General features: G+C 39.0%; 1 protein-coding gene across 1 annotated transcript; it reads left to right on the top strand.

Annotated features, from left to right (window-relative positions):
* The first annotated feature begins 813 nt into the window (after positions 1-813).
* Positions 814-21,411, top strand: LOC104690500 (zinc finger protein 474). The gene is made up of 4 exons (XM_019286871.3): positions 814-929; positions 10,151-11,052; positions 17,684-17,864; positions 21,069-21,411. Exons 2-4 carry the CDS (start codon positions 10,591-10,593, stop codon positions 21,218-21,220), a joined length of 795 nt encoding a protein of 264 aa, XP_019142416.1. The 5' UTR covers positions 814-929; positions 10,151-10,590; the 3' UTR covers positions 21,221-21,411.
* Positions 21,412-23,939: the final 2,528 nt, after the last annotated feature.

Raw genomic sequence — 23,939 nt, 5'->3', positions numbered from 1 at the left:
ATGTTTGCCTTACCAGCATACCCGGCACACGAAAAATTTCCAACAGGTACTAGAATTTGTTTGCAGTAGATCTCTGTTGGTTAGCAGAACACAAAGACTCTTGGCAAGACCCTGTGCAAATGATGCCTGTTGTGTATTTTAAGGTCATCACCAAGTGACAACTGAAGTTTGTTATGCAGAAAGGGGCAGCATGAAAGTGGCACTGCTGGCTTGCTCTTGGCATTGCCACCAGAGAACACTTGCCATGGGAATGTTCGGATCAGCGGTGTTTTCTTGTACCAATCATTTATCATTGTTTCTGTAGAATTAACTTCTATGGAAAATATGAAGCTTGCAAAAGTTAAATTTGGAAAAGTGTTGAACACAGTCTGGTGGAAAAGTGTGTATTTTTGAATGAGAAGAGTGCCTACGTGGGAGATGGATTTAGGGCTCCTCATGCTTATCCTTGTCTGCTGCTTGAGCTTCGCAATGATGCCATCTGTCCCTTCTCACCTAGCCAAGAGGCGAAAGGGATTGAGAGAGTGGTCCCCCGCATGTATGCAGACCTGAGCAGGGACACTTCCCACAGAACACTGGCCGGTGTTCAGCTGATCAGACGTTCCCCGCAGCCGCATTCCCTGGCAGCAAAAGACGGGTTTTGCCCCAAATCCGAGGGGATCCCCGCGCACCCCACAGAGCCGGCGGGCCAGGGGCGGGGCTTTCGTGGCTGTGACTGACAGCCGCGCCGGCCAATCGGCGGCCGCACCGGCGGCAGCGGTTTGCATGCGGTGCGGCGTTGCCGCGGTAACGGCGGTGCGCGGCCGCAGCGGCGGGACCGGGGCCCGTGAGCGCCTTCCCTCCTTCCCTCCGAAACGGGCACACTGAGCCACAGGGCAACGGCACAGAAACCCAGCCCGTGGGGACATGAGGGAATTTTGATCCAAGCGGAGGTAACAGATGTTTAGGAGGACATGAAAAATTAGATGCTGGTCTCACGAGCCTTGGATCTGAATAAGCCTGTGAACAGGGCGGTGGAGAAGTGGTTGGGTGAGGCGGAACCGTGCTTTTCCTTCTCTCCCGAAGTCCAAGCCACTTTTCTGCCTGGCCAACAGGCACGGGATCCTCTGCGCTCATAACCCAGTTCTGCTAGTTTGCACCTGATTTCCCCGTGAAGATGGTACTGACAGCGTGCTTGGCCTGAGCTTCAGTCAGCCAAGGTTTAAATAATGCAGCCCCATGTCCTGTCCTCATCCAGCTAAAACAGTGCTTGCCCTGAGTACCAGATGGCCGGATTCCTGCAGAGGTCAGGGGCCCAGTTATAAATAAGTAGAAAGATCAATCAACAAAGATTTGTGTGACTTTCTACCCTTAGACCAGCTAGCTGGTAATAAATTCATGCGTTTTAGTGCTTACTGTGATGATAATGCATTTGTTCTCTGGAATTTGTTTCCGCAGAGGCTTGCCTGGCTTGGCAAAAAGGGTGCATGAGCATTTTCCAGGCCAGATGTTCTGACTTCTTGGTTCTCCACTCTTCTAGGGGAGTGGACTGAGTTCATTTATGTCTGTCTTTCAAGGGACAGGAGAATACAGCTGCAGCACTCATGGCCAACAATGTGGACATTGAAAGCTAGAAATGTTACTCGCTGTGAAAGACAGCCCTACCTACCTGGCACATAATTACTGATTGTCCTGTATAACAGAAATTATCTCTTTCCATTCTGTTCCTGGAAAACATGTGATACATAACAATAATGGAAAGGTTTACTAAAAAGCCATTTTATTTTGCTTTGTTTTGTTTGGAAAGCACAACAGAAACAGAAAACTTTGCTGTCCAAGTGTTTATCTTAAAGCTTACTACAAAATTTATTCTTAAGGTACTGTCTGCTTAAGCAACTGATTGCTTAAGTTACAAACTAATACCATTTCCTTCATTACAAATATATGTATTTTACTAAAATTTACTTTTCTGTCTACTGAACTCCATCAGATATTGGTCTATAACAGAATGCACTGGTTTATAAACAGGTGAAATTATGGTTACACAGTAAGGAGCTCAGACATGTCTCTTCATTTAAGCCACATTATCTGGGGATATTTCAGGCTTATATTTCATATGTATTTCTGTTGGTACATGGAATTTAATCCTATTCACTAAAGAATTATAAGACAGAAAAAAGGGCAATATGGACCAATGCTTCAAAAACAAGATGAGAAAAAGATCATTAAACATGACAATTACAGAACCACCAGGACCCAGGGGTACCAGGTAAAACTTGATGACCTTTATCCATCATGTCCTCTCACACTAGTTGTAAATTACTGTTGATTTAATCTGGAGGAGAAAAACACTAATGTAGAAAAATGTTGCTTTTAAGATTTTTTACGAACAAGAGCTCTCAAAATCCTGGATGTGGTGAATGTTTTGATAGCCCTCCTAACATGTTTCTTTGTATGACAGATTTAGTGGGCAGCCTTTTTTTGTGTCACTACATCATGAGTGTTCTGCAAAGTATTAGGATGTGCTGTATTATTAGTGCAAAATACAATAATGAGTATTTAATAATGTCTTGTTAGGTTTTCCAACATTTCACAAAATAATTGGAATATCCAGAGTTTTGCTTTTCTAGACATTTTCCACTTCATCTGCTATTCTAGATTCCCTTGGTTTGTCTTTTGGTATTGTGGCTCTCTGCTAACGCTGTTTAATTTCCGTATTTTAATAGCTGGTCTTTCTTGCTGAGTTTAGTAATTTCCATGGTAATCAGATTATCTATCTGAGTATCCTGTTCATAACAAAAGTACCAAAAACCTTAGTTATTGAATAATTTATTAGCAGATGCACTGTATTCTAAGATTATTAAGACTGATTTACACTGTAAAAAAAAAGAACATTTACCCCTTTGGATTACTTTATCCTGTATAATGTAACAGTGTTACTGCAGCTTATTGAGAAAAGTGTCTTTCCATCACTGAATCACTTTACACTTGCAGTGACAGGCTCTCAGCACATGTGCAGTGTCATCCTTCTTCAGATTTCCGCTGACTTGTGTCAGTTTGTTCAAGCTGACATTCTTGGCTTCTATTCTTTTTGTTTCAGACCCATAACTGAATATGCATTTATCCATCCACCTATTTTTTTTCCCTAAGGATGAGCTTCTTTCTTGAAATAATTGCATAGTCATCATCAAAATCACTAGGAAAAAACTGGTTCTGCACATATGAGTTCCAGGAATGGAAATGCTGAACAAAGGTACTGGAGCAAGAAAGTACAGGTAGCTGACTTTGAGCTGTGTAAGCATACTTGCTTCAATGTCCACTTGCTCTCATACCTGCGTGCTGTGGGCGGGGTTAACGTACCCAATCTGTTCATTATTTGGTGCATATCTGATATGCCATCTAGGATTTGCAGGGTAAATTTCACAGATACATACTAGTAACTGAAGATGATTAAGAATGTGATCTGTAAATATCCCCAATGTCACCCAGAAAGGGAATATATCTGCTGATTTTTGCACAAGAAAAAGTATGGAGGCAGTAATAGTATTCCTTTAGAATATGACATGAGTGTGTTAAATAATGGTGAGTAAAACAGGTAATCTTTACCCTGCTAAGTTGTAAAGCATCACTAAGTAAGATACAAAACCCAAGAACATTCTTTCTAGAGCAGAAAGGATGTCTGAGATGTGAGAAAATGGTGTTACTGGATTTTGAATTTTAAAAGTTTTTGAATTTTAAAAGTGTGAAAAGTTACATTTTTTTCAGTAAAAATGTTTCATTTTTTCCCATGTATTTTAACTAGTAGCAATCATAATTTCTTCATATAATGTTAGGATTTCAGTCAAATCAAAGGAATTATTTCATATGTCTAGGCATAGGACATAGTAACATGAAAGAATTACTGGGTTTCTAGAACCAGTCTCCAGCTTTCTCTGGTAACACAGTCATAAAATTAAATCAGATAGAGCTGATTAAGTAACATAAATGTAATTACTGCATAATTATGTATAGGGTCTTCTTAAATGCCAAGTATACACGGGCTGCTGTTCATGTCAGGGACTTTTTCATTGACCCATAAAGTTTTAGGTAGGAAGATAATCAGATACAAAGAATCACATGGTCATTTCATTGGTCAGAGGAAAATTACAAAAAGCTTTAACTAGGTTGATTGTCTCATTACAAAGAACACCTTAAGGAGTTCTATATAAGTATTGTATAGACACCTCTGGGTTATGTATTTTCTTTGTCTTATATTGTAATGGACCTTTGCACACACACACAGACACAGGCTCAGAGACACACACGATTTCTCTCTTGTGCAATTCATACAGGTACGTACGTCTTTGAGGAGACTTCCAGTTTTGTCTAACCAACACTTTAAACAGTGGGAAAAATGTTCACTAGAAAATTCCCAGATGGTTCTAGCCTGTTTGCAAACAATGGCTTTTTAACTTGACATACTTGGTTTTGAGTGTTCTTGTCCTGTCCTCCTGTCTGGCTGCATCCACTTTAAACAACGGCATAACCACCACCCTCTGGGCTGCAGGTCACATGGGGAAATAGGTGTATGTGCACCTGATCCTCTGCTGGAGCAAGCTCCACACTTCTGAGGGTGCATTACTGCTAAGGCATTTAGGCCAGGCTACTGTGATACTAGATACTAGATACTTTGTTACAGACTAACAAAGTCTTGAAGCTGACAGAAGTGAGGTATATGCCAATATTTGTATGTTTGGAGCTTGCAAGTAGTTTCTTGAGAGAGGAGGATGCATAAAAACAAGGATCATGCTCCACTGTGACAAGATGAAGCATCCTGACTAGTAAACTTTGGATTTCCTACATCTCAGTGATATTTATTTAAGTTCAATAAAATAATATATTATTCTTTTCAGATGACTGAAGGAAATTATTAGTCTCTAGGACTAATGAAGGGAGACTCCTTCAGCCATAAACTGTGGAGAGAATGTAGTGCTGAGCTGGAAAAATGTGAGGTTTTTAATATGTGGTTAATTTGCTAAAAATATTGTTGGACACATAAGAATGTTTTTTCCTTTTATCTTTCAATGAAAAACAGATCCAACAGTAAGATACTACAAATTGTCCAATATTTTTGTCCAGCTTATGTTTGAGCACTTTTGTGTTAATGGATTTCTAAAACGATTTATAATTGAGCAATACAAAACATTTAGCACAAGAAAAAATAAAGCTTAAGATGTTGATTTAATTTCATTTGCTTTCCCTTGAAGAATAATGGGAAGCCTCATAGAAAACATTTTATTTGGAAAGAGCCTGAAGCAAGGTTTTCTGGGACTCAACAGAGGATGTCAGTTTGGTCCTTTCTGACACCTCTTTTACATGTAAATGTAATGAGAACCCAGGAAAGTGGAGAAAAAAGACTTACCTTTATCTTGACGGTAAAGTTAGGGATCAGCCTTAGAAAATCCTGTGACCAGACTAATTTAGTATTGGGGTGCTAGAAAATCTTAATTTAGTTTCCTTCTTTTTCAGACCTACTGTGTTATTCTTGGCAGATCACTTATTTCATCTCTCTCTTTCTATATCTTATGTCCTTTTATACTGAGTTTTCTCCTTTGTCTGTTTACACAGTCCAGCCCAGACTGAAAAACAAGGATCTCTGGGTGTCCTTACAGTACAAGAAGATTTTGCTTGTTGCTTCTAATTTAAATCTATTCAAGACATTTCCAATTTATATAACAGTGAAGTTAGGTATTAAAAGTAAAATATTTTCTTTTAGAATAATTGTGAATTTAATCCAATGTACATAAATCACCCTTATTAAAGGACCCACATAACAACGTGGTGTCACAAACAGAAAGCTTATGGCTCCAAGCACTGCAGGGTGAACAGGCAGAATAAGTATACAACACTGAGTGTAGTATTGAAGAAAGGGAAAACTCAGAGTGAAGTGAGGTTTTGTATAAATGAGGGTTCACAAATCCAAGAGTTCTTGAATCTGAAATGACAAATTAACCAGTTCCTTTCTCCAAGCTAAAATTAGTCTATTCTTTTTTTGGCACTGACAACCTGATCTGTTGCTGAGCTTCTGCCAGGCTTTTGTATTTGCCACCATTTTGGAGCCATATGTTTTCCTCTTCATTTAATGTGTGTCTGTGGCCTTTCATCCTCTCCCTCAAGCAGATCAACCCATGCAGACACTCCCATAACTCTGTTACAGGAGTCTTGATTGTGTAAGCACTCTACAGTTATAGATGACCTCTCAAAAGAGCCTCCTGGATTTAAGCCACTGTCACCTGAAGCAAGTATTCCATATAAATCCGTCTCAGCTTTATCAAACATTTTTTCTAAAAATAGCAAAGGAATTGGTTCCCACTACTTATTTTGCTTGTTTATGGTCTTCCCTGAAAATTGTCTCTGCTTTTAGATGAAGCCAGGCACGTCCAAGGGGAATTTTTTTGAAATTGTCTCTGCTTTTAGATGGAGTCAAACATGTCTAAGAGGTTCTTGGGGTTTTCTTGACATGTAAGCTTGAAAGCTCTGTGACCTTTGTTTTAGCTCTGTGTTTATTTGGTGCAAGGATTTATCTTTCTGTGCTTGCAGATTAGAACAGTGACACTGAACCAGCCATATAGATTAAACAGAGTTTACAGCCTGACACAACTACACATGGAAAGCCTGTGATACCAGTCAGCATCCATAAACTGTACAAAAACATATTCCCCAGATTCTCACAGCTGTTTCTGTATCTTGTCCATTGAATAAGCATGGTTATATCCTGGCAGTAGGAGGCTTCATGCAATGTGTTCATCCATAAGGTAGACTCTGGGGTTTTTTATAGCTGGGAGGTCTCCGTGTGGAATTCTAGCTAAGTGAAAAGCAGTAGTGTTGAGGATTCATTGGAAACAGCCAGTTTAATCCCCCAGCTAACACTAGTATGTTTTGTTCAATTCAGTCAAGGAATCCAGGCTTATAAAATGACCTTATAATGGTTTTTGAGGAATTGTTTACATGAGAGAATCAAGAGAGATGAAAAACAGAGAGGGTCGCTCTTCAGAAATGGGCTGCATGCAGGAAATAGGAAACGTATGTGTCAACTTTGCTTCCAAGTTCTAGCACTGACATGAAACAAGATGTAAAGAAGGCTGTTTCAGGGAAGAAGTTTCCACTTCTGTAGGTTGACTCACACGCGGCAGCTAAGAGAAGGCAGCACAAGTGAAGCATTGTTAATAACGCTATTGTTGCAATTTCTGGCAGGGTTAATAATGCTATTGTTGCTGTTGTTGCAATAATGTTATTGTTGCAATTGATTAGGTCAAGCTTAAAAACTGTGTGCAAGAGTTCCAGTTCCCACTTCAGGACAAGAAGATGATAGATGTACTGAGCTATTTGTGCTCTCGTCATTCTATTCTATTTTGGTTAGACTGAAGCTCTTAGCCTGGTTCTAAACTAGCCATAGTATTTCACTTGCTTTTAATTAAATTGAACTTCTCCACTAGTTGTAAGTGACCTGTTGCTGCAGTTCATGAAATTGTTTTTAAATATTGTCCTCAGTGGAACTTGCAGAGGAGAGAAATGTTTTCCCATAGCTATACACAATGATCAACTGTACCTTTCCACTTTATTAAAATATGTTGCAACATTTTAAAAAGAAAAACATAAGAAAGTTTTATGTTTTGAATTGTTAAATCCCAGTCCTGATTTACTTCCACATCTTTACCACTGAGCTTGAGAGAAGATTTGAACTGCTCATACGCCTTTTCATTTCACACTGAATTTATAGGAAGTTTCCAAATAATAACAGTCAACTTGGCAGGAATAAATGTAGACCAAATGGTGTAATCCCCACAAGGAAGCATAATTCTCTTATGAAGTATTTACAATAGCAAGCTTGGAAATCCAACAATAGGTTATATTGTTAATAGATTGTTTATGGCATCTTTTATTGACTGATTCATTCCTAATGGCAACAGATTTAGTCACCTAACATTCTTCATATGGCAGGCAGTTCTGTGTTCACTGTTGCTTTAAGAGTCCTCTCAGGTATGAGAAAGTTTCATTCTGACATAAATCAATAAATAGGACATAAATAGGACCTTGCGAAGTTCAGAAGTTCCCTGAAATGTTACTGAACTTTCTGATGCTCCCTTCCTGTGACCCGCCAATAACCCTTATCTCCCCTGCCATTATGACCCTTTAATGTTTCCCTGGCTCTCCATTCCCTTCATCCTCCTAAAGAGCTTGGCTACTTCCCAACTTGGATTCATACAACAGGCCACTCTCCTTGGAAACTCTCCCAGTCTTTGAAACAGCCTTGCAGTACAGTAGCCTAAATACTAGTTTGCACATTTAATTTCACATACTGCAGAGCCTATTATTTTGGTATCTGAACTAAAAATTCCAGTGCTATAATTTTGTGTAACTGTCAGTGTACATTATATGCACCTGATACACCTGATAGCTTCAGACATGAGAGGATACTACAGCCACATACTTTACCCTATTTTTCAGCAGACTGCAGTTATCTAATACAATTTTGGATGAGGTGTTAATTTTGAATGCGCAAAGTATAATGGCCCTCAAGAATTTTATTTTTAACAGCTAACTACAACATGCTTTCTCACAGAGATTTGTTCCAGTACAAATCACAGATTGGCTCTGATGGTCTTCACATTTTCCAGTTTACCTACGAATAAATACGAGCTTCACAAGAATTTTTTTTAAAATAAGAAAGTATCCCAAGTGTCCCAGAAATATGCAGCTTTGTGAGTATTTAAGGAAGCAGTGTCAATGCAGCAATCTAAACATTTTTGTGTGCCTGGCAAAAGGATGACTACTCACATAAACCTGGTGACAACTTGTTTTTTCACTGTTGCCCCTGTACTTAAGATATCCCCCAGAATATTTGTAAGAGACAAGAATGAGCTCAGTGCTTCTGAATGTCACGGACAAAGTTTAAGTTTGTCATCTCAGAGGTAATGACAAAACCATGTCATTGCCTTTGGGTATAGTAAAAATCAGCCCATGGGTTCAGAGGTGGGACAGATAAGGGTAAAAAGGCTGTTAAGTGGGAACAGCATCTTCAATGGTGACACGACAAAAAAGCAGTAAAAAGCAGATCCAGTTTGGATGGTTGCAGCAGAGGAAGTGAACCAAGACACAAAGACAGCCAATGTGGATATATTTGTGTGTTAGGAACCCCCTACAAGTTTGGAAGGTGAGATAAAGTCTGGAATATTTAGTAAGAGTGAGATGACTTTAGCCAGATGTTTCTTCTATTACAGATAAAGTAGATTGTCCTTGGCAGTTACCTATCTATGCAATGTGCTAGGTTTGCACACAAACCTGGCACATTTTTGGTTTTTTTTATTTTTCCTTGCAATTAAAACAGTAGCCTCTGCTGTTCATGTGTATGGTCTGAATTGTATTTTGTGATCCTTGGCAGACCAGCACAAAATATTGTAAGAAATGAACATATAAGGGATAAAGCACAAAGGGATAGACTGGACAATGAAAAATGAAACATATTTAGTACCATCTGGAGACTAAATAAATGCAGTGCACTTACTCTCTCATCCAGCGTGTGCTTCATCTCCCAAAGCACCTCAGTAAGCCTTATTAATAAACCTGCTCCATTTCATTAATAACACTCCTATACTGGGAGAATCAAGACTGGTCAGAGAGTTTGAGACACCACAAGTGCTGAGTAGAGGGGCCTAAAAATGTCCTTCAACCAATAGACTGGGAACACTTTCCTTTCTGACTGTCCCTTTGTAGATTGGACATTGACATCTCTCCACTAAGGGGCTTTGTCTTATGTCTCTGGAGACAGGGATATTTTATTTAAGTATCAACAGAAAAAGATTATAAACTGAAGACTGCCAGAAATACCAGTTCTATCAGTAAATGAAAATAAAGCATATTGATTATACTCCAGAGCACTTGCATTTCCAGCTTCAGTTTGTGCAAACCCATCTTCTGTCATGTCCTTCATGATTTTACATCCTCCGGGACCAGAATTTTATATTTACACTTTCAGCTGATAATTATGGGTAAGAATATATTTGATGTTATTTATCTGCTATTTAAAAATATAACAGGTTAGTAAGTTTAATTATTCCTTGTGATAAACTGATGGTTGGTAACCTTAGCTAGAGAGAGCACATTTATTAATTTGTACTAATTTCATTTGTTTCAGGGTTGTGTAAGAACAAAAGACAGAAGGAAAACACACAGAAACCTGCTTTATCTGCTGTAACAGCCATTAGGTTCAGTGTTCCAGCTTTGAACTCCCTAATATATTTTGGCTCATGAAAATGGATTAAGAAGATACAGAATCATTCTTAATAACAGACTTTCTCAAGCCCTTTGTGTGTAGGAGAGAGAGAAGTTTCCTGAAATGTTATACCCTTCATGGAAACAAATGTCAAGGAAAAGAATGTGAACAAAACTTGGAGTATTCTATCAAGTGCTGAAGAAGCCCCTAGTATCTCTAACACCTTCCCTTTAGAGCAGGTTTCACCATCTAATGTGCCAGATCTTCCCAGGATTTTTCCCGAAGTAGTACATCTAGAAGCTGGATCCCAGAAAAGGTGACCAGGCATTGCAATAGTATCACAGCCGCCAGATTCTTCAGACATGTCTCGAACACCCTTCCCTAGAAGACCTCCCTTCAAGGTGTGCTATATCTGTGGCAGAGAATTTGGATCAATGTCTATTTCTATACATGAACCTAAGTGCCTAAAGAAGTGGCATATTGAGAACAATCAGCTACCAAGGCACCTTAGAAGGCCAGAGCCCAGGAAACCTGAGGTCCCTGCTGGTGGTTCCTATACACTTGCAGATGAAAATGAGGCAGCTTATTACAGTGCTCAAGCCCAGTTTGTGCCCTGTCGAAACTGTGGCCGAACCTTTTTTCCTGACCGTCTCCCTGTGCATGAAAGGTGTTGCAAAGGAGGTAGCAAACGAGGTGTGAGGCTACCAGACTCTACTGCACATAAATCTGGTAATGGACCGAGATCTGGAACTGGCTCAGCAAGTGGTGATCCATCTAAGGCCCATCAAGGAATGAGGAGGGCTGCACCAGGTGTATCAGACCAGGTAAATTGCTAAGCATGTGCTGTGTGAAAGGGTGTGGATGCATCTTGATGCTTGGCACTCCAGGGCAGACTGGCTTCCCATCAAATTTAAAATCACTTTTTTTTCAGAAGAACCCTTTAACTCCATGCAAATGTTTCTCTGCTAAATAGAGGATAAAGAAAAGGGAAATACTGGGAAGGGAATAAAGGAAATTACTTCTTCATATTTCATATTTATTTTTATTTTCCTTTTGAATGAGAGTAGTTGGGTTCTCTATTGATCTTTAAGAGTTATATCCTCAAGAGGGACCATTGCTTGATGTAGTTCCCTAGGAGATTCTATTGACCAGCTTAGGCAACGTTTGGGTGTTATATATTTTAGGATATATTAGGTATTCTTAGTTAGTTAACACAAAATGCAACATTTCATTGTCCTGTAAGCATCCAGCACTTCAAAATATGATTTTCATATTTTACTGTTATTCTTAACCTTGGCATGGAACATGAGTTTACTGAGGACTGCATGTTCAAAGGCAGCAGCTCTGGGTATAACAACAATAAAATAAATAAGAGTGCACATTTTTTTCCACTGAATTTGATGCAGAATCCAAGAATAAAGAAGCTGATTCACATTATCCAAAAGCTACACAGAGTTTTGGAAAATGGGGTATTTTTTCTGCATTTGTTTCCGCACAAGCTGTCTTTTGGCCAGGAGTTTTGTAAGATAGATGTCTAAATTTAGGTTCAGTGTCCAAATTAAATGGCTTTTTTTTTTTCAAATGCGGGTTGGAATCCTGATTGCCTACATTAGTTTTGAAAATGGGATTTAGCTCTCTCAGTCAGCAAAGGAATGGAATGCTATGCAGAGCATTTCTAAAGATGCTTTAGAAGTCAAAGTATGTAACATGTTAGTTTACCAGCTGCTGAATAAAATGAAGATAATAGCATTACCCTAGCTCACGTGAGACTAAAGACATCAGGAACCTTTTTTTTATTATGCTGTATGAGGCCACTAATTGATAGATTTTGGCAAACTAAGGTTCACTCCTCAGGTCTTTTATCAGCAAATTTTACATAATCCACAAGCAGTTGAAAGTGCTGCACAGCTGCATTTATAGCTGTAGGAAAAGTAATGCTGTTTGCACTACATTGTGCTCTTTACCAAAGAACTGTAATTGCTCTAAAGGTGGTTGTTCAATGAAAGGCAAGGGTGTGAAGCAGAGAGTTTAATCCATTACACATTATTCTGTAGGTTAAAAAAGAGAGGGTGAGGGGAATTTTCTATAGTTATAATGCCATCAAAAAAAAAAAAAAGTTTAGAATGTGGTTTGGCACTGACAGTGACTCTAAAAAATGTTACCCTCTTGCACAACGTATCTGCTCCCTTTGTGAATTCACTCACATCTGCTGACTTGTTGAACAACAACATTATTACCACTTTTTACTTCTGTGAGCTCTGCAGAGCCAAAATGAAATCTGTTCAAATCTGTTCTTCCTTCTCTGTGAACAACAGGTTTCCTCATTTACTTCCAAGCAGTTACAGTTCATCAGTTGCAGCAGAACTAATGAGGCTGTACAGATTGCAGTTTGTAATTGAGGGACTTTATTATTAACAATGACTTTTAGGAAGGGATGATGGATTTTACCTCTCTGAGGTCTATTATTGTATTATTTTTAGAGCTGTTCTCTAGTACAGAGTTATGCATTGGACACAGAGGTGGGATGGGAAGACTGAAAGAAATATGCTGTGATCCAAGGGGGTTCTTCAGGACTTGTAAGCAGATTATAAGAAGTTGTCAAAGGAAGCCACTTTCCCATAGGTTTAAATTCTCTGTGAGAGGATCTTCATTTCCAGTTGAACATTTTGAAAGGTCCACACATTGAAGGGTGTGGAAAAGCATTAAGCTTATGGAATAACTGCAGATTAGCTATGAACAGGGACAAGGTCTATGTCTCCTCTACAGTCTTCCTCTTTTTCCAGCATATAGTTTTAATTTTGTTCATCTTACCAGCTACTCAGCTGCTTATTAATTCTGTTAAAAAGTAGTGCTTCACTAGCAGTTGAGTGAAATGGTCACTGTTTTGGTCCTCTTTGGAAAGCATTTGGGGAAGCCCCTGTCTCATTTAACAGACATACTCACTGTGACAGTGAATTATTTAAGTACTTGCTTAAAGTCCTGATTCAACAAAACATCAGAGGAAAGGAATAACTGAAAAAAAAACCCACCAAGCCCTTATAGAAGTGTATTTAAGAGAAGTAATGCTACTGTCAAATAAATCTATGCAATGAAAGATGCCCTAAATTAAAAAGCTGGATTTTACTCATTTTCAAAATAGAGTTCTGACTGATTTAGTGGTACACCACATTAAAGGGCATTTTAACTTTACAACTGCAAGCACTTCTCCCTATATGCCTCTGCCTATATGCCCTGGAGTTCTCTTCCATTTAGCATGTGGCATCAACTAGGCCAGTATCATTACTGACAAACTCTTTCTCAGTTCTGCACCTTTAGAGGTGGAGATTGAACAGCCTCTGTAAACTATCTCTTCCAGTGCCTGTCCTCACTCTCAGAATCAATGAAATATCTGAGTTAATCATGTCTGGCTGTGTAAAACAACAGCCTTTGCTTAGAGACTCTCAAGGGTCACATCAGCTCAGAAATTCTGCTTTGGATTCTGCTGTGATACTCCAAACAATGGAAGTGGTGTCTGGAGCTACTGAAACTCAGACTTGCAGTAAAACAGAGCCTGTGCTCTATTGTTTCATAGACAAAAATGTGTGATGCATATAAGTGAGCGTCAATAACTTGCTATGTGTTTATGAGTTTTGAGGGTTTTGACAACAGATAACGCTGATCTTAAAAGCCTATTAGATGCTGCTGCCATCTGCTGTTTTCCTCTTATCTGGTTAACTACCTAAAAAGGTTTCACTGATCTTCCTTTGCTGAATTGTGATGCATTTTAACAGAGTGTTAATCTTGAAAATTTGTATAGAAACAAGCTTGATGTTGTATTTTACTCTAGAATAAAGCCATGTAGCATCTTGGTAAAGGGAAGACTCCATCAGATGCAGAATAATTCTAAGAAAGGTGGGAAGTCAATGATGAGCTTTTTCTGCTCATCATTTTTTTGGTTTTGAACACCCTCCTAGAATACTGGCAAGTAAATTGCAAATATAGAAAGTTCGATGATAATGGACAGTGAAGGGGTGGTTTGAATGAAAGTATTATCATTAGGAATGACTGAGCTTCCTTCCTTTGCTTGTACACAGATGCCATATTCATTACACTGACTTAATTTAAAAAGAAAGCACATCAGGAGCAAAATTGGAGATTTCAGTGCTTGCAGTGGAATAGTATTTTTAATTATGTGCATCATCTTCCAGAATTACCTTGCTGTTCAAGGAAATTTCCTACACAGGCATATGAATAGTTCCTATCGTGAGGGCTGTTGTGTCTGTTTCAAAGATTTGGTAGGCTGGGAAGTGCAGCTTCAGATAGTCATGAGAACCATGCTATACCTTGTCCCTGATCCTTATGCAAAATGCGTTTTACTTGGCAGAGAAGAATGTGTGGAAACGACTGCTTTCATACAATAGAATGCTGCTGCTAAGTGCTTGTACCAATCTTTTCCTGAGCCTCTAATCCTTGGGCAGTTCAGGTTGATGACAAGAGCTCCATCCTAGGGCAGGATGCCTCCCCTTTTCCCATTAAAATACATGGATAATTAAACAAATAAGAAAAGGCAGAGGTGTGTGCAGTCCTAGGTGATAAATATTTATGTAGGGGAGTTTGGAAGTCAGTCTTATTGTGTGTACTTAAGAAGAAATAAAAAGCTTTGTGCAGTATGGAAGGATTTGACCTCATATAACACCATAACAGCAGCCTGGGGCTAACCTTAAGTAATGTCAGGTCTATTGAAAATACATAGTTGCATAGCCCTCTGAGCTAAATAACTTCATTCATAGTCATGCAGACATACTTAGCAGTCTTGGAGTAAAAAAGAAAATACTGAGACACCAGAGGAAAGCCTAACTACACTGTTAGGTATTTGTAGGTATTTTTATAATAACACATATCCTCAGGAACAGACCTTCCCTACAACCCTTTTTGAAAGTTAAAAACAAAGCAGTGAACAGACAGCCTAGCCACTGGCCTGTGAGTAGTTTGGGTTGGAAAATTCTGGTGTTTCCAAAAATAGTTTAGTTTCAAACTGCGGGCCTCCAGATGTGATATTTTGGATAGGCACACTGAAAATAAAAAGAAATGAAGGGTAAATATCATCAGCTGTAGAAATTCCAAGTAAAGCTTATCGTATCTTGGATTCCACAGTTAAAAAAAGAAAAATCTGTTACTACCAGTTGTTAGGCTAATCTCTTTCAGGTTTTAAACATGTGTGCAGAGAATAACTGGTGTATATAATTGTATGTGTGGTGATGGGTCAATCTCAGTATTTTTCTGGAATAAAAATAACTCTATCCTAAGAGTGATCTGATTCCTTTTAATTAATTCTGCTTTCTGCTGTTGTTTCTGTACCGTTTTTAATTGTGGAAATTACAAAAGACAGACATTCCTAATTGAAAAGATTTCTGCATTTGTACTAGGATTCCTTTTTCCTATTCTGTTAGTAAATAAAGAGTCCCTACAAACCGAATGTAAATCAAATTGCTCTTTCCTAGTTTTCAGCCAATAAGTAACCATTTAAATTAATGGCAGGAACCTAGCTAATGAAAACTAGTGGGGAAAGTGTGTTCCCAGTGATTTTACACCTAGCATTTTTTTAAGAAACCATTTCTAAAATAGTATAACCATATGCACAGCAGGCATGCATACTGAAAAGAGTTCTTTGACCTCAGGAGTTTAGATTATAGTCTCCTTATCTAAAGGTCTCCAGAACCCACAAATAAACATAAAGTGTTTTCAGAAGACTTTGTATCTGGACCCAGAGTCTTACTTCAAAATCAGACAAGTTCTAGCTCACCACTTGAAGTAAAAAAGTAGGTGAAATTTGATAATGAAAAATTATAAGGTGTTCTTAAAACAGCTGTTGCTGTATTCATCTAAAAATATGAGAAGGCTATATTTTTATATCTCTTAGAAAATATGCTTATATAAAATACTGTGTTATCAAAGATAGCAAGGAAATTCCATTTGAAAGTCAAGAGAATGAAAATGTCCTTGGAGAGACTGTCTTTGGATGTTATATTTCAAGACACTGTGAGAATTTTCCAAAGTCCACCTTTTCCCAGCAAAACTACACTTTATGGAGTAGTATTTCTTTCATGTAAGTGAGATTACATGTGTGATACAGGAAGGCAATCTTATGCAGATTGTTCACTAATGACATTTTCAGACTGTAGCATAAATGTGAGAAGAGCTGCCCAGAATTTCTTGAACACATTGATGGGCCGACAGAAAGAGTCATAAATACTGGAACAGGTTATGCTTTGTCTTACACAGCAGCAGAGGAAAAAATGAAACCCCCACCACTCTTGTTTGAGTGAGAAAGGTTTCCCGTATTTGGTCTGGTGTGGCTGTCTGTCTAACTTGAGGAGGGCAGGGAATAGCTCATCTCTTACTGGTATTCTGCAGTCAGAAGTGTAGGAAGTGCTGGCGGTTGTGAGACCCATCTGTGTGCCTCAAAGTGCTTCTCTACAGCATGTTTTTGTCCTACTTCCTGGAGCACGGCTGGTACTGACACCACGCCTAGCCCAAGACTCGCCTAAGGACACAGCCAAGTCCATAGTCTGCAATACCACAGTAATTATACATTTTTCAGCCTTAGATTATGTATTTGTGAGGTTTGGGGTTGAGGAATCTTTTTCTTCCGTTGTTGAGCTGTTTTTGTCTGAGAACAAAGTAGATCTTCAGTGTGGAAACAATTAGTTGCTTAGAGTCCAGTTCTGCCCTTGCTGCAGTCACTGGCAAAGTTCACACTAAGGCCTTTGGGAAAAACAAACAGTAGTTCCTATTTTGCCCCTCATCCTGAAATATCTTGGATTGGTTTTAGTCTTTGAAGGCCAAGAATTCCACCAGCTAACTGACCTGTGGCAAAAGTGGGGTAAGGAGCCACCATCACCTCTTGGGACAGCTGCCCTCACTCTCCACCTTAAAAGAGATAGTAAGGCTGGACACAGCGCTTTGAGCTGTGTTCTGATGGAAGATGGAGCCTTTCTGTTACTGCACGAGACATCAATAGTTCAGCTGAGGAAGCTTTTGTTGCTGTTTTCCATTTTACTTCTGCTTGGAAAGTAAAAAATGGCTTCAACCATTTAAGGTGGACGCTGCATTGCAACCTAATGAAGCAGAGGAGTTGTTTCTGCATGTGAAGACTTAGCATTTTCTTGAATTCAAAGGTATGAAAATAAAGGAGATGAAACTTAACACAGCTAAGTATTGATTAGTCACACACATGAACTTTCAGCTCATCATCTGTAGAACAAACCTGCCTGTTCCAGGTGCCCAGTTAATGAGGCAACATCTCTTACAAGCTTCAGGACTGAATCCAAGCAAAACCAGACTGAAAGAAACAGTTACAAGGATTTCACAGATATCAAGGTCCTTATCTACATGATTGCTTTCATACAAAGTCATTCTGATTCAAAATTAATATTGAGAACAATATTTCTTCTTCTTCACCATTGTTATTTGCAGGCAAAAGTGAAAAGACAGCCACCAACAGTGATTTGCTACATATGTGGCCGTGAGTATGGAACAAAATCTATTAGTATACATGAGCCACAATGCCTGAAAAAATGGTACCAGGAGAATGACAACCTCCCCAAGCACTTGAGAAGGCCAGAGCCCAAAAAGCCTGAAGTCAGAACCGTGCAAGGTAAGCTACAGACCAAATTAAGAGGGATGAGCAAAAAAGTGGGAGGAATAAAAAAAAACAAAACATATTTTAAAGCAATAGGTAAACAGTTTACAAGTACTTCATTCTCCAGTTTACTTTCAAGAGGTTGTTTTAAGCTTTCCTTCTGTGAAGCATCCATCCATAGAAGTAAGAGTGGTCATTATCTTTGGAACATGCCTTCTGGGACAGTCCCCTCTATGTGTCAGTATGTCCTGAATCAAAACACAAATAGATTACCAATCTACTTCACAAATACATCACTACCTTTTGACTCCTTCTAACACTGTAGACAGGCATGTCTTAAAACAAGCAAAAACATACAAAAATAACATGCAGACATGACGCAGAATCATTAAAATAAAATACCCTCAGGCAACATAGGTGGAGATACTTCAGCCAGATTCTTCTATGGTCAACATCCCATAGATGTTATTGATCCCTTTTTATTTACAAGTCTGAGAAGCTTTCATTGTGAGACAGTGTAATATAAACACAGTGGAGAAAAAAATATATGTAGTATAAAGTAAACACTTTCTTTGTGCCAGTTTTACATGTTTGTGCTGTGGGTTCTAAGATTCCACTTCTTCAGATCAACAAACACTGATGATTCCCAGCACCCACAGAGATGGGCTGCCATATGTATCCCAGGGTTGTATGTTAACTGTAGGATGAAAAGGAATTCCTATCCATGCTTCACCTGGAAGCTGTTCCCAGGACTTCCCTATTCTCACATAAAGTTATTTCACCTTTCCTGCTGGATGCTTTTCCTGGCTCTGCCAGCTGGTCTGAGCTACTTTGGGCCAAGTTTGGACCACTTCCTCACAGGCATTTAATTCACACAGACTTTTTTTTTATATTCCCCACAATTTCCTTCAGCTTCCCCTAATGTCTGGAAAAGTAGACAAAGTCTCCTACAACTCACTTGTGAAAGAGTCATAAACTATATCAGTTTACAGCAGTACAAAGAAATATATCCTCAGAAGACATGTAGGAGAGAGCAGGATCACTGAGAACACTAACCAGATGTTCAAAATAATAATCAAAGTTCAAATAATATCAAATTGGAACTTGGTTAATAGATGCCAAGTGGCGTAGTTGAATCTGCAGTAAAAGATGGGTTCAAAAGACATCTTCATTGTATTTGCTTTTTTAGATGTTAAGCACTTTTTAATTATTACACATTGTATGGTAAAACAGATGGGGAAAATGAGAATTCCATGTGAAAGAAGAGGATGCAAAAGGACAAATCAGGTTATTTTGAAGTACACTATTCTTATTTTGAAGGAGTGGAAGGAGAAAGACAACCACTCTTTGAGAAAACAATCTAGCAGAAGGCTCCCAGATATGAATCAGAAAATTGTCTCATTTACCCAATGAGTCATATCAGGCGCCTCACATCTCCTGTGAAGTGTTGTGTGCCCACAGTTCCTCTGGGGATACTGACCTGCTTCCAGCATCTGTCCCTAGATGCCTGCTGATGCAAGCCTGATCGGTTCTGTAGCTTGAGCTAAAATTGTTGTTCCCCCTGCAGCTGCCTCATACTCCTGGCCTTGAGAAAATAATCTCAGTGTTGTTCTTTTTCTGTAATACTTACCCTTGATCATGTGGTAAATGCTGTAACTGACCTTGAGACCACATGCATGTACTGCTTGTCTCACAGTTTCTCAGCTCAGGGGGGAGGGATTACCCCTGTTGTTGAATGAAATAGACAATGTTCAAAAAAAGCTCAGAAATATTAACTGCTTACATAAAACTTTTTATAACTTACATAAATCTTTTTCTGAAAACTCAAGTGTCACAGGAAGACAACCACTGCCCTCATTACACAGTGTTTTGTTTGTGGAATGCCTAACACATGCCTGCAAGGAGAAAGTCATCTCTCTTTCTCCCTCTCCTTTTTTTTTTTTTTAATATTCCATAAACTTTCCAAAGTACAGAAAATACACATTCATTTCCTGCAAGCAAAGGGGATACTTGTCTCAGCCAAGAAAAGAAACACTACTTGGTAGCTCTTCTAACAAAAAGAACATTAGGAACAGGCATATTAAGAGATCTAAGGCTTATTGTGGTTATGTGAACCATTGGATATGAATTATATTAAAATTGTATGGGCCTTTAATGAAGAGCTCTATCATGTGCCAATGACAGAAACCATGGAATATTTTTAAATGCACAAATCCTTTTCTTTTAAAAAGTGTCCTCTGCTAACAGTTCAAAGAAAAAAACCCCAATCTTTTTCTATATTGTCACACCAAATAAGAAGGGTGAAGCAAATACATTTTCAATTTGAGCCATGGGGATTTTTTTCTGCATGCACTTCAAATGAAAACCCTTACGATCTAATTCCAGGTATTAAGCAACCTGCCTGGCCTTTTTTGCAAATCAGTTTGAAACAACACTGTGTGAAAATCCATTTCAGAAGGAAAGTCCATTTCAAGATGAAAGTAAACAAGTTTTGGTTTTTTTGACCCAAATTAAATCTTGAAAATACATCTGGGTGTTTGAAGAATGCTCCTGAGTTTTCAGAGCAGCCATTCTTCCTGCACTGGAAAATAACTGAGGGTTAGGCTGGATTAGTGTTTAGATGACAATGGATTCATTAGTGCAGTGACCTCACAGGAAGCTGTGGCTTAAAGGTACTGTAGGTTTTGTCCGTAAGGTTTTAGGCTTGTCTAAGATTTACTCCACTTTTTAGTATAACTTACATAGACTCCAACAGGAAGAAAATTGGGCCCCTTGTCCAGAGCAGTACAAAGAGCATATTCTCAAGTATGATACGCTCCCACCCATTGCCATGGTCAGATAACACATGCTCGTTAAACAGAGCTTGAAATAAAGCCAAAAAGTGAATTTGCTGGTAATAGTATGTATGCAAAGATGTTAATAATTAGCTGAGAATGCAGATCATAACACACAGCATGATGTTTTCTCTGTACTCTCATACAATACAAAATGATTCAGTTTGAAGTTAATTTAATTCAACCCCTGGGACAAAAAACAGAGTCTTTTTAATATATTTTTTACTCTTTTGCTTCTTTCTTTTCTTTTTCATTTGCAAAAGCAATATGGTTTGGTTAAACTGAAAGGCTCAGTCAACAGGTATTTCCTGAAAATATTTTCCATAAAGAGTTGAATGTGGGTCTCCAGAATGAAAGCTGATACTCTCTTTTTCTAATTTTCCAGCCAAAGGTTTCTATGATCTTCATGCTTTAAATGAGGCTGCCTGGACCAGTGCCCAAGCCCAGCTAGTTCCATGTGATATTTGTGGGCGTACGTTTCTTCCAGACGGACTGATCATCCACCAGAGGTCCTGTAAACCAAAACGGGGAAAGTGAAGTGGATGTAACACACATGCATACAAATGCATGCCTAGTCACACAGACACAGACTCACACACATTTATCCTAAGCTCAATAAAATACGTGTGTGTGTGTGCATGTGCACACACACATGAATACACACACAGGCACCCGTACCTTTCAGACAGACCATAAGAGAATAAAATTCATCTGGAAAGACATGGTCATCAAAACGGTGTTGTGTAATGATATCATGTGCTCTCTAAAAGTCTCCAGAGTAAAAATCAGCAGTTGCTACTAAAGTATGAAGTCAAATACAGAAAATTAGTTCTTTGAAAATTTTGGTTTTCCTCTTTCAAAGAATCTCTGGTTAGTGTAAGGACCCGTAGCTGAACTTGACTAATCAGAGAACCAAGTAGCTCCTTTAAGCTTGTTCATTTTTCTTTGGGTTTTTCAGGTTTTTTTTTGCTCACGTCCTTGTGTAACTGCACCTCATGAAGCCCTTGACTGCTACAATTGAAACCATCCCATATAAAAAGATCCAGTCACGTGGTAGAAGCAGACACAGGCTTTTTTTAAAAACGCCCAGAAGTGCCCTCTTCTTGCTTAAGAATGATACTGACCATGTGATTTATCTTCAGCTCAGTAAACTGATCATGCCAAAAAATTTGTAAGTCAGAGAAGCACATCTTGGCCATGAAGTTGGTAAAAGAGAACATTTTAATGTCAAGACAAAACAAGCATGATGTGCCAGATGGCTGGCATAAAATACCACTCTGCCCAGTGTACCAAATGTGGCCATAACAGAGTGCCAGTGCTGGCACGAAGGGTAGGTATTATACCAGAAAGCCATGGGGAAGGTGTTTGAAGGTGCTATTTTGAAAAATACTGTTACGTTATGTAGAGGAATTAGTGCCAAAACATACGGTATACGAATAGGCTAAACACATGAAGGAAGTAATACTCCCTTTTACAAGGTACAGCAGAGAGCAATTATTATTATTTTACTTACTCTGAAGCATTTTATTAAGTGGTGAGGTTATTCAAAAGGTATGACAAAATCCAGTACAAGTTGTGAACTAGCAATCTAAGCTTCCTGATAGGAAAGAAACTGCACCTCGTGTTTGGGCTTGAGGCCTAGAGTTGTCTGTTATGTATTTTGTGATTGAAGTGACTTTTCTCAGAGCATTCACACTTACTATTGTACTTACAAATCTGAGGAAGTGAATGCTTTCATACATACTAAAATGAAATGTGGGTACCAACAACTTTTATTTTCCAAGCTATCAAGCTGTGTGATTTGTGGAGTAAGTGAAACAAGAAGTAATATCATTGTTCTGTTATTAGAGAAATACTCCTGGCTCCAGCCCTGGCGGGCTGTTAATTCAGACTGGAGAAGTACAAGCATTCTTTGGTGAAAATAATTTCCAAAACAATCAATGTTACCTCAGCAGCCCTTTCATCTTTGGAATGAGGATTGTATAGTCTGAAGATAGATATCTTCAGAAGTCAAAGGTTCAGTTCTACAGAACAAAGCTGTGTAAACCCTGCAGATCTGTTCTTAGTGTCTCCAGCATAAGGAGAGGTGCTGTTGGAGCTGGATCAGTGCCCTCTCTCCTCCTTTTGGCTGGGAGAAGGCATGTGGCCTGAGGACAGAAGAACAGGGGCACTGGTTTGTGATTGCTAGACTGGTTCCTAGGAGCTACTGGCTGGCAGCATATACTGCAAGCCCCTGAGGCTGTTCTAAGTCGCACCAAGTGCTAGTCCACTGAAAAGTGGTTTGATAATTGCAGGATTATGGATGTCATACAATCTCATTTTTGTGTCCCCTCTTCCTCTTCTTGGAATACACCCTTTTCTCAGACATGTTAAGTACTTTTTGGCTACCTCACCCTCATTGGGTCATTGAGATTCACTACAGTCACTTCAAGAGCAAAATGATATTTTAAGGAAAATAAGCCTTTGCTTGGCATTAAAAATTTAGCTCTGCCTTTTGGTGGGATTCACATGTCAGAGTCCTTGTGTCATTCTGAAACTTGGACTTAATGTCTTGATGATTTTAAATCTGTCAGAAATTTCATCCAGAACAGTTTTCCGGTATTTCATTGTCAGCTCTACACTTGTATATTTTTTGTTTTTTGGAATTTTTTCCCAAAAAGCAGTGAATATGCCTGATGAGCTGAATGTTTATAAACAATAAAAAAGTACCAATACTAAATGTACATTGTGTCTTACTGAGAAATACCATTGTGTGGGAACTCCTGAAGCCATAAGCCTAGAGTATGTTTTCCACATCATCTTTTAAGGAAGTCAAATGAGGATCTGGCAAATTAAGAGCTGTCTCTGCTAGTAGGTGACTGCTGCTGAGCTCTGAATTTAACGTGAGATTTGAGAAATGACAAGTCTTACCACTCATGGAGTCAAGGCAGCATTGGGCTGTGAGGGTGGATGGTGAGACCAGAGCATGCAGGGACTCAGCTGGAGGCAACAGCCCTCAGAAAGATCTCAAGGGTTGTAGCATACCCTTCCCTCTCCAACTTCATGGAAACAATGATTTCCAAAATATGTAGAAATATAAATATCACTGACATAGGAGTGCATATTGCTCCATTTCAGACTGTCACCCACATCACATGACTTTTCTGTCACAACCTTTTCTGCTGAGCTCACCAGCTCTGGTGTGTGTGCCAGTGATGACGGTAAGTTCAAAGCAAGCTTTGTTCACCGGGAGAAGCACTTAGAGTACCTTCATGGT

Source organism: Corvus cornix, chromosome Z, assembly GCF_000738735.6.
Source record: "Corvus cornix cornix isolate S_Up_H32 chromosome Z, ASM73873v5, whole genome shotgun sequence".
Taxonomy (NCBI): domain Eukaryota; kingdom Metazoa; phylum Chordata; class Aves; order Passeriformes; family Corvidae; genus Corvus; species Corvus cornix.
Note: the sequence above shows the minus strand (reverse complement) of the source record. Positions and strands in the feature narration are given on the sequence as shown.

What these genes read in the sequence shown, in the direction of transcription:
- LOC104690500 (XM_019286871.3), top strand. Translation starts at nt 10,591, where the DNA reads ATGTCTCGAACACCCTTCCCTAGAAGACCTCCCTTCAAGGTGTGCTAT. An exon ending in CACCAGGTGTATCAGACCAG is followed by an intron (nt 11,053 to 17,683) that starts GTAAATTGCTAA and finishes TGTTATTTGCAG; the next exon opens with GCAAAAGTGAAAAGACAGCC. An exon ending in TGAAGTCAGAACCGTGCAAG is followed by an intron (nt 17,865 to 21,068) that starts GTAAGCTACAGA and finishes CTAATTTTCCAG; the next exon opens with CCAAAGGTTTCTATGATCTT.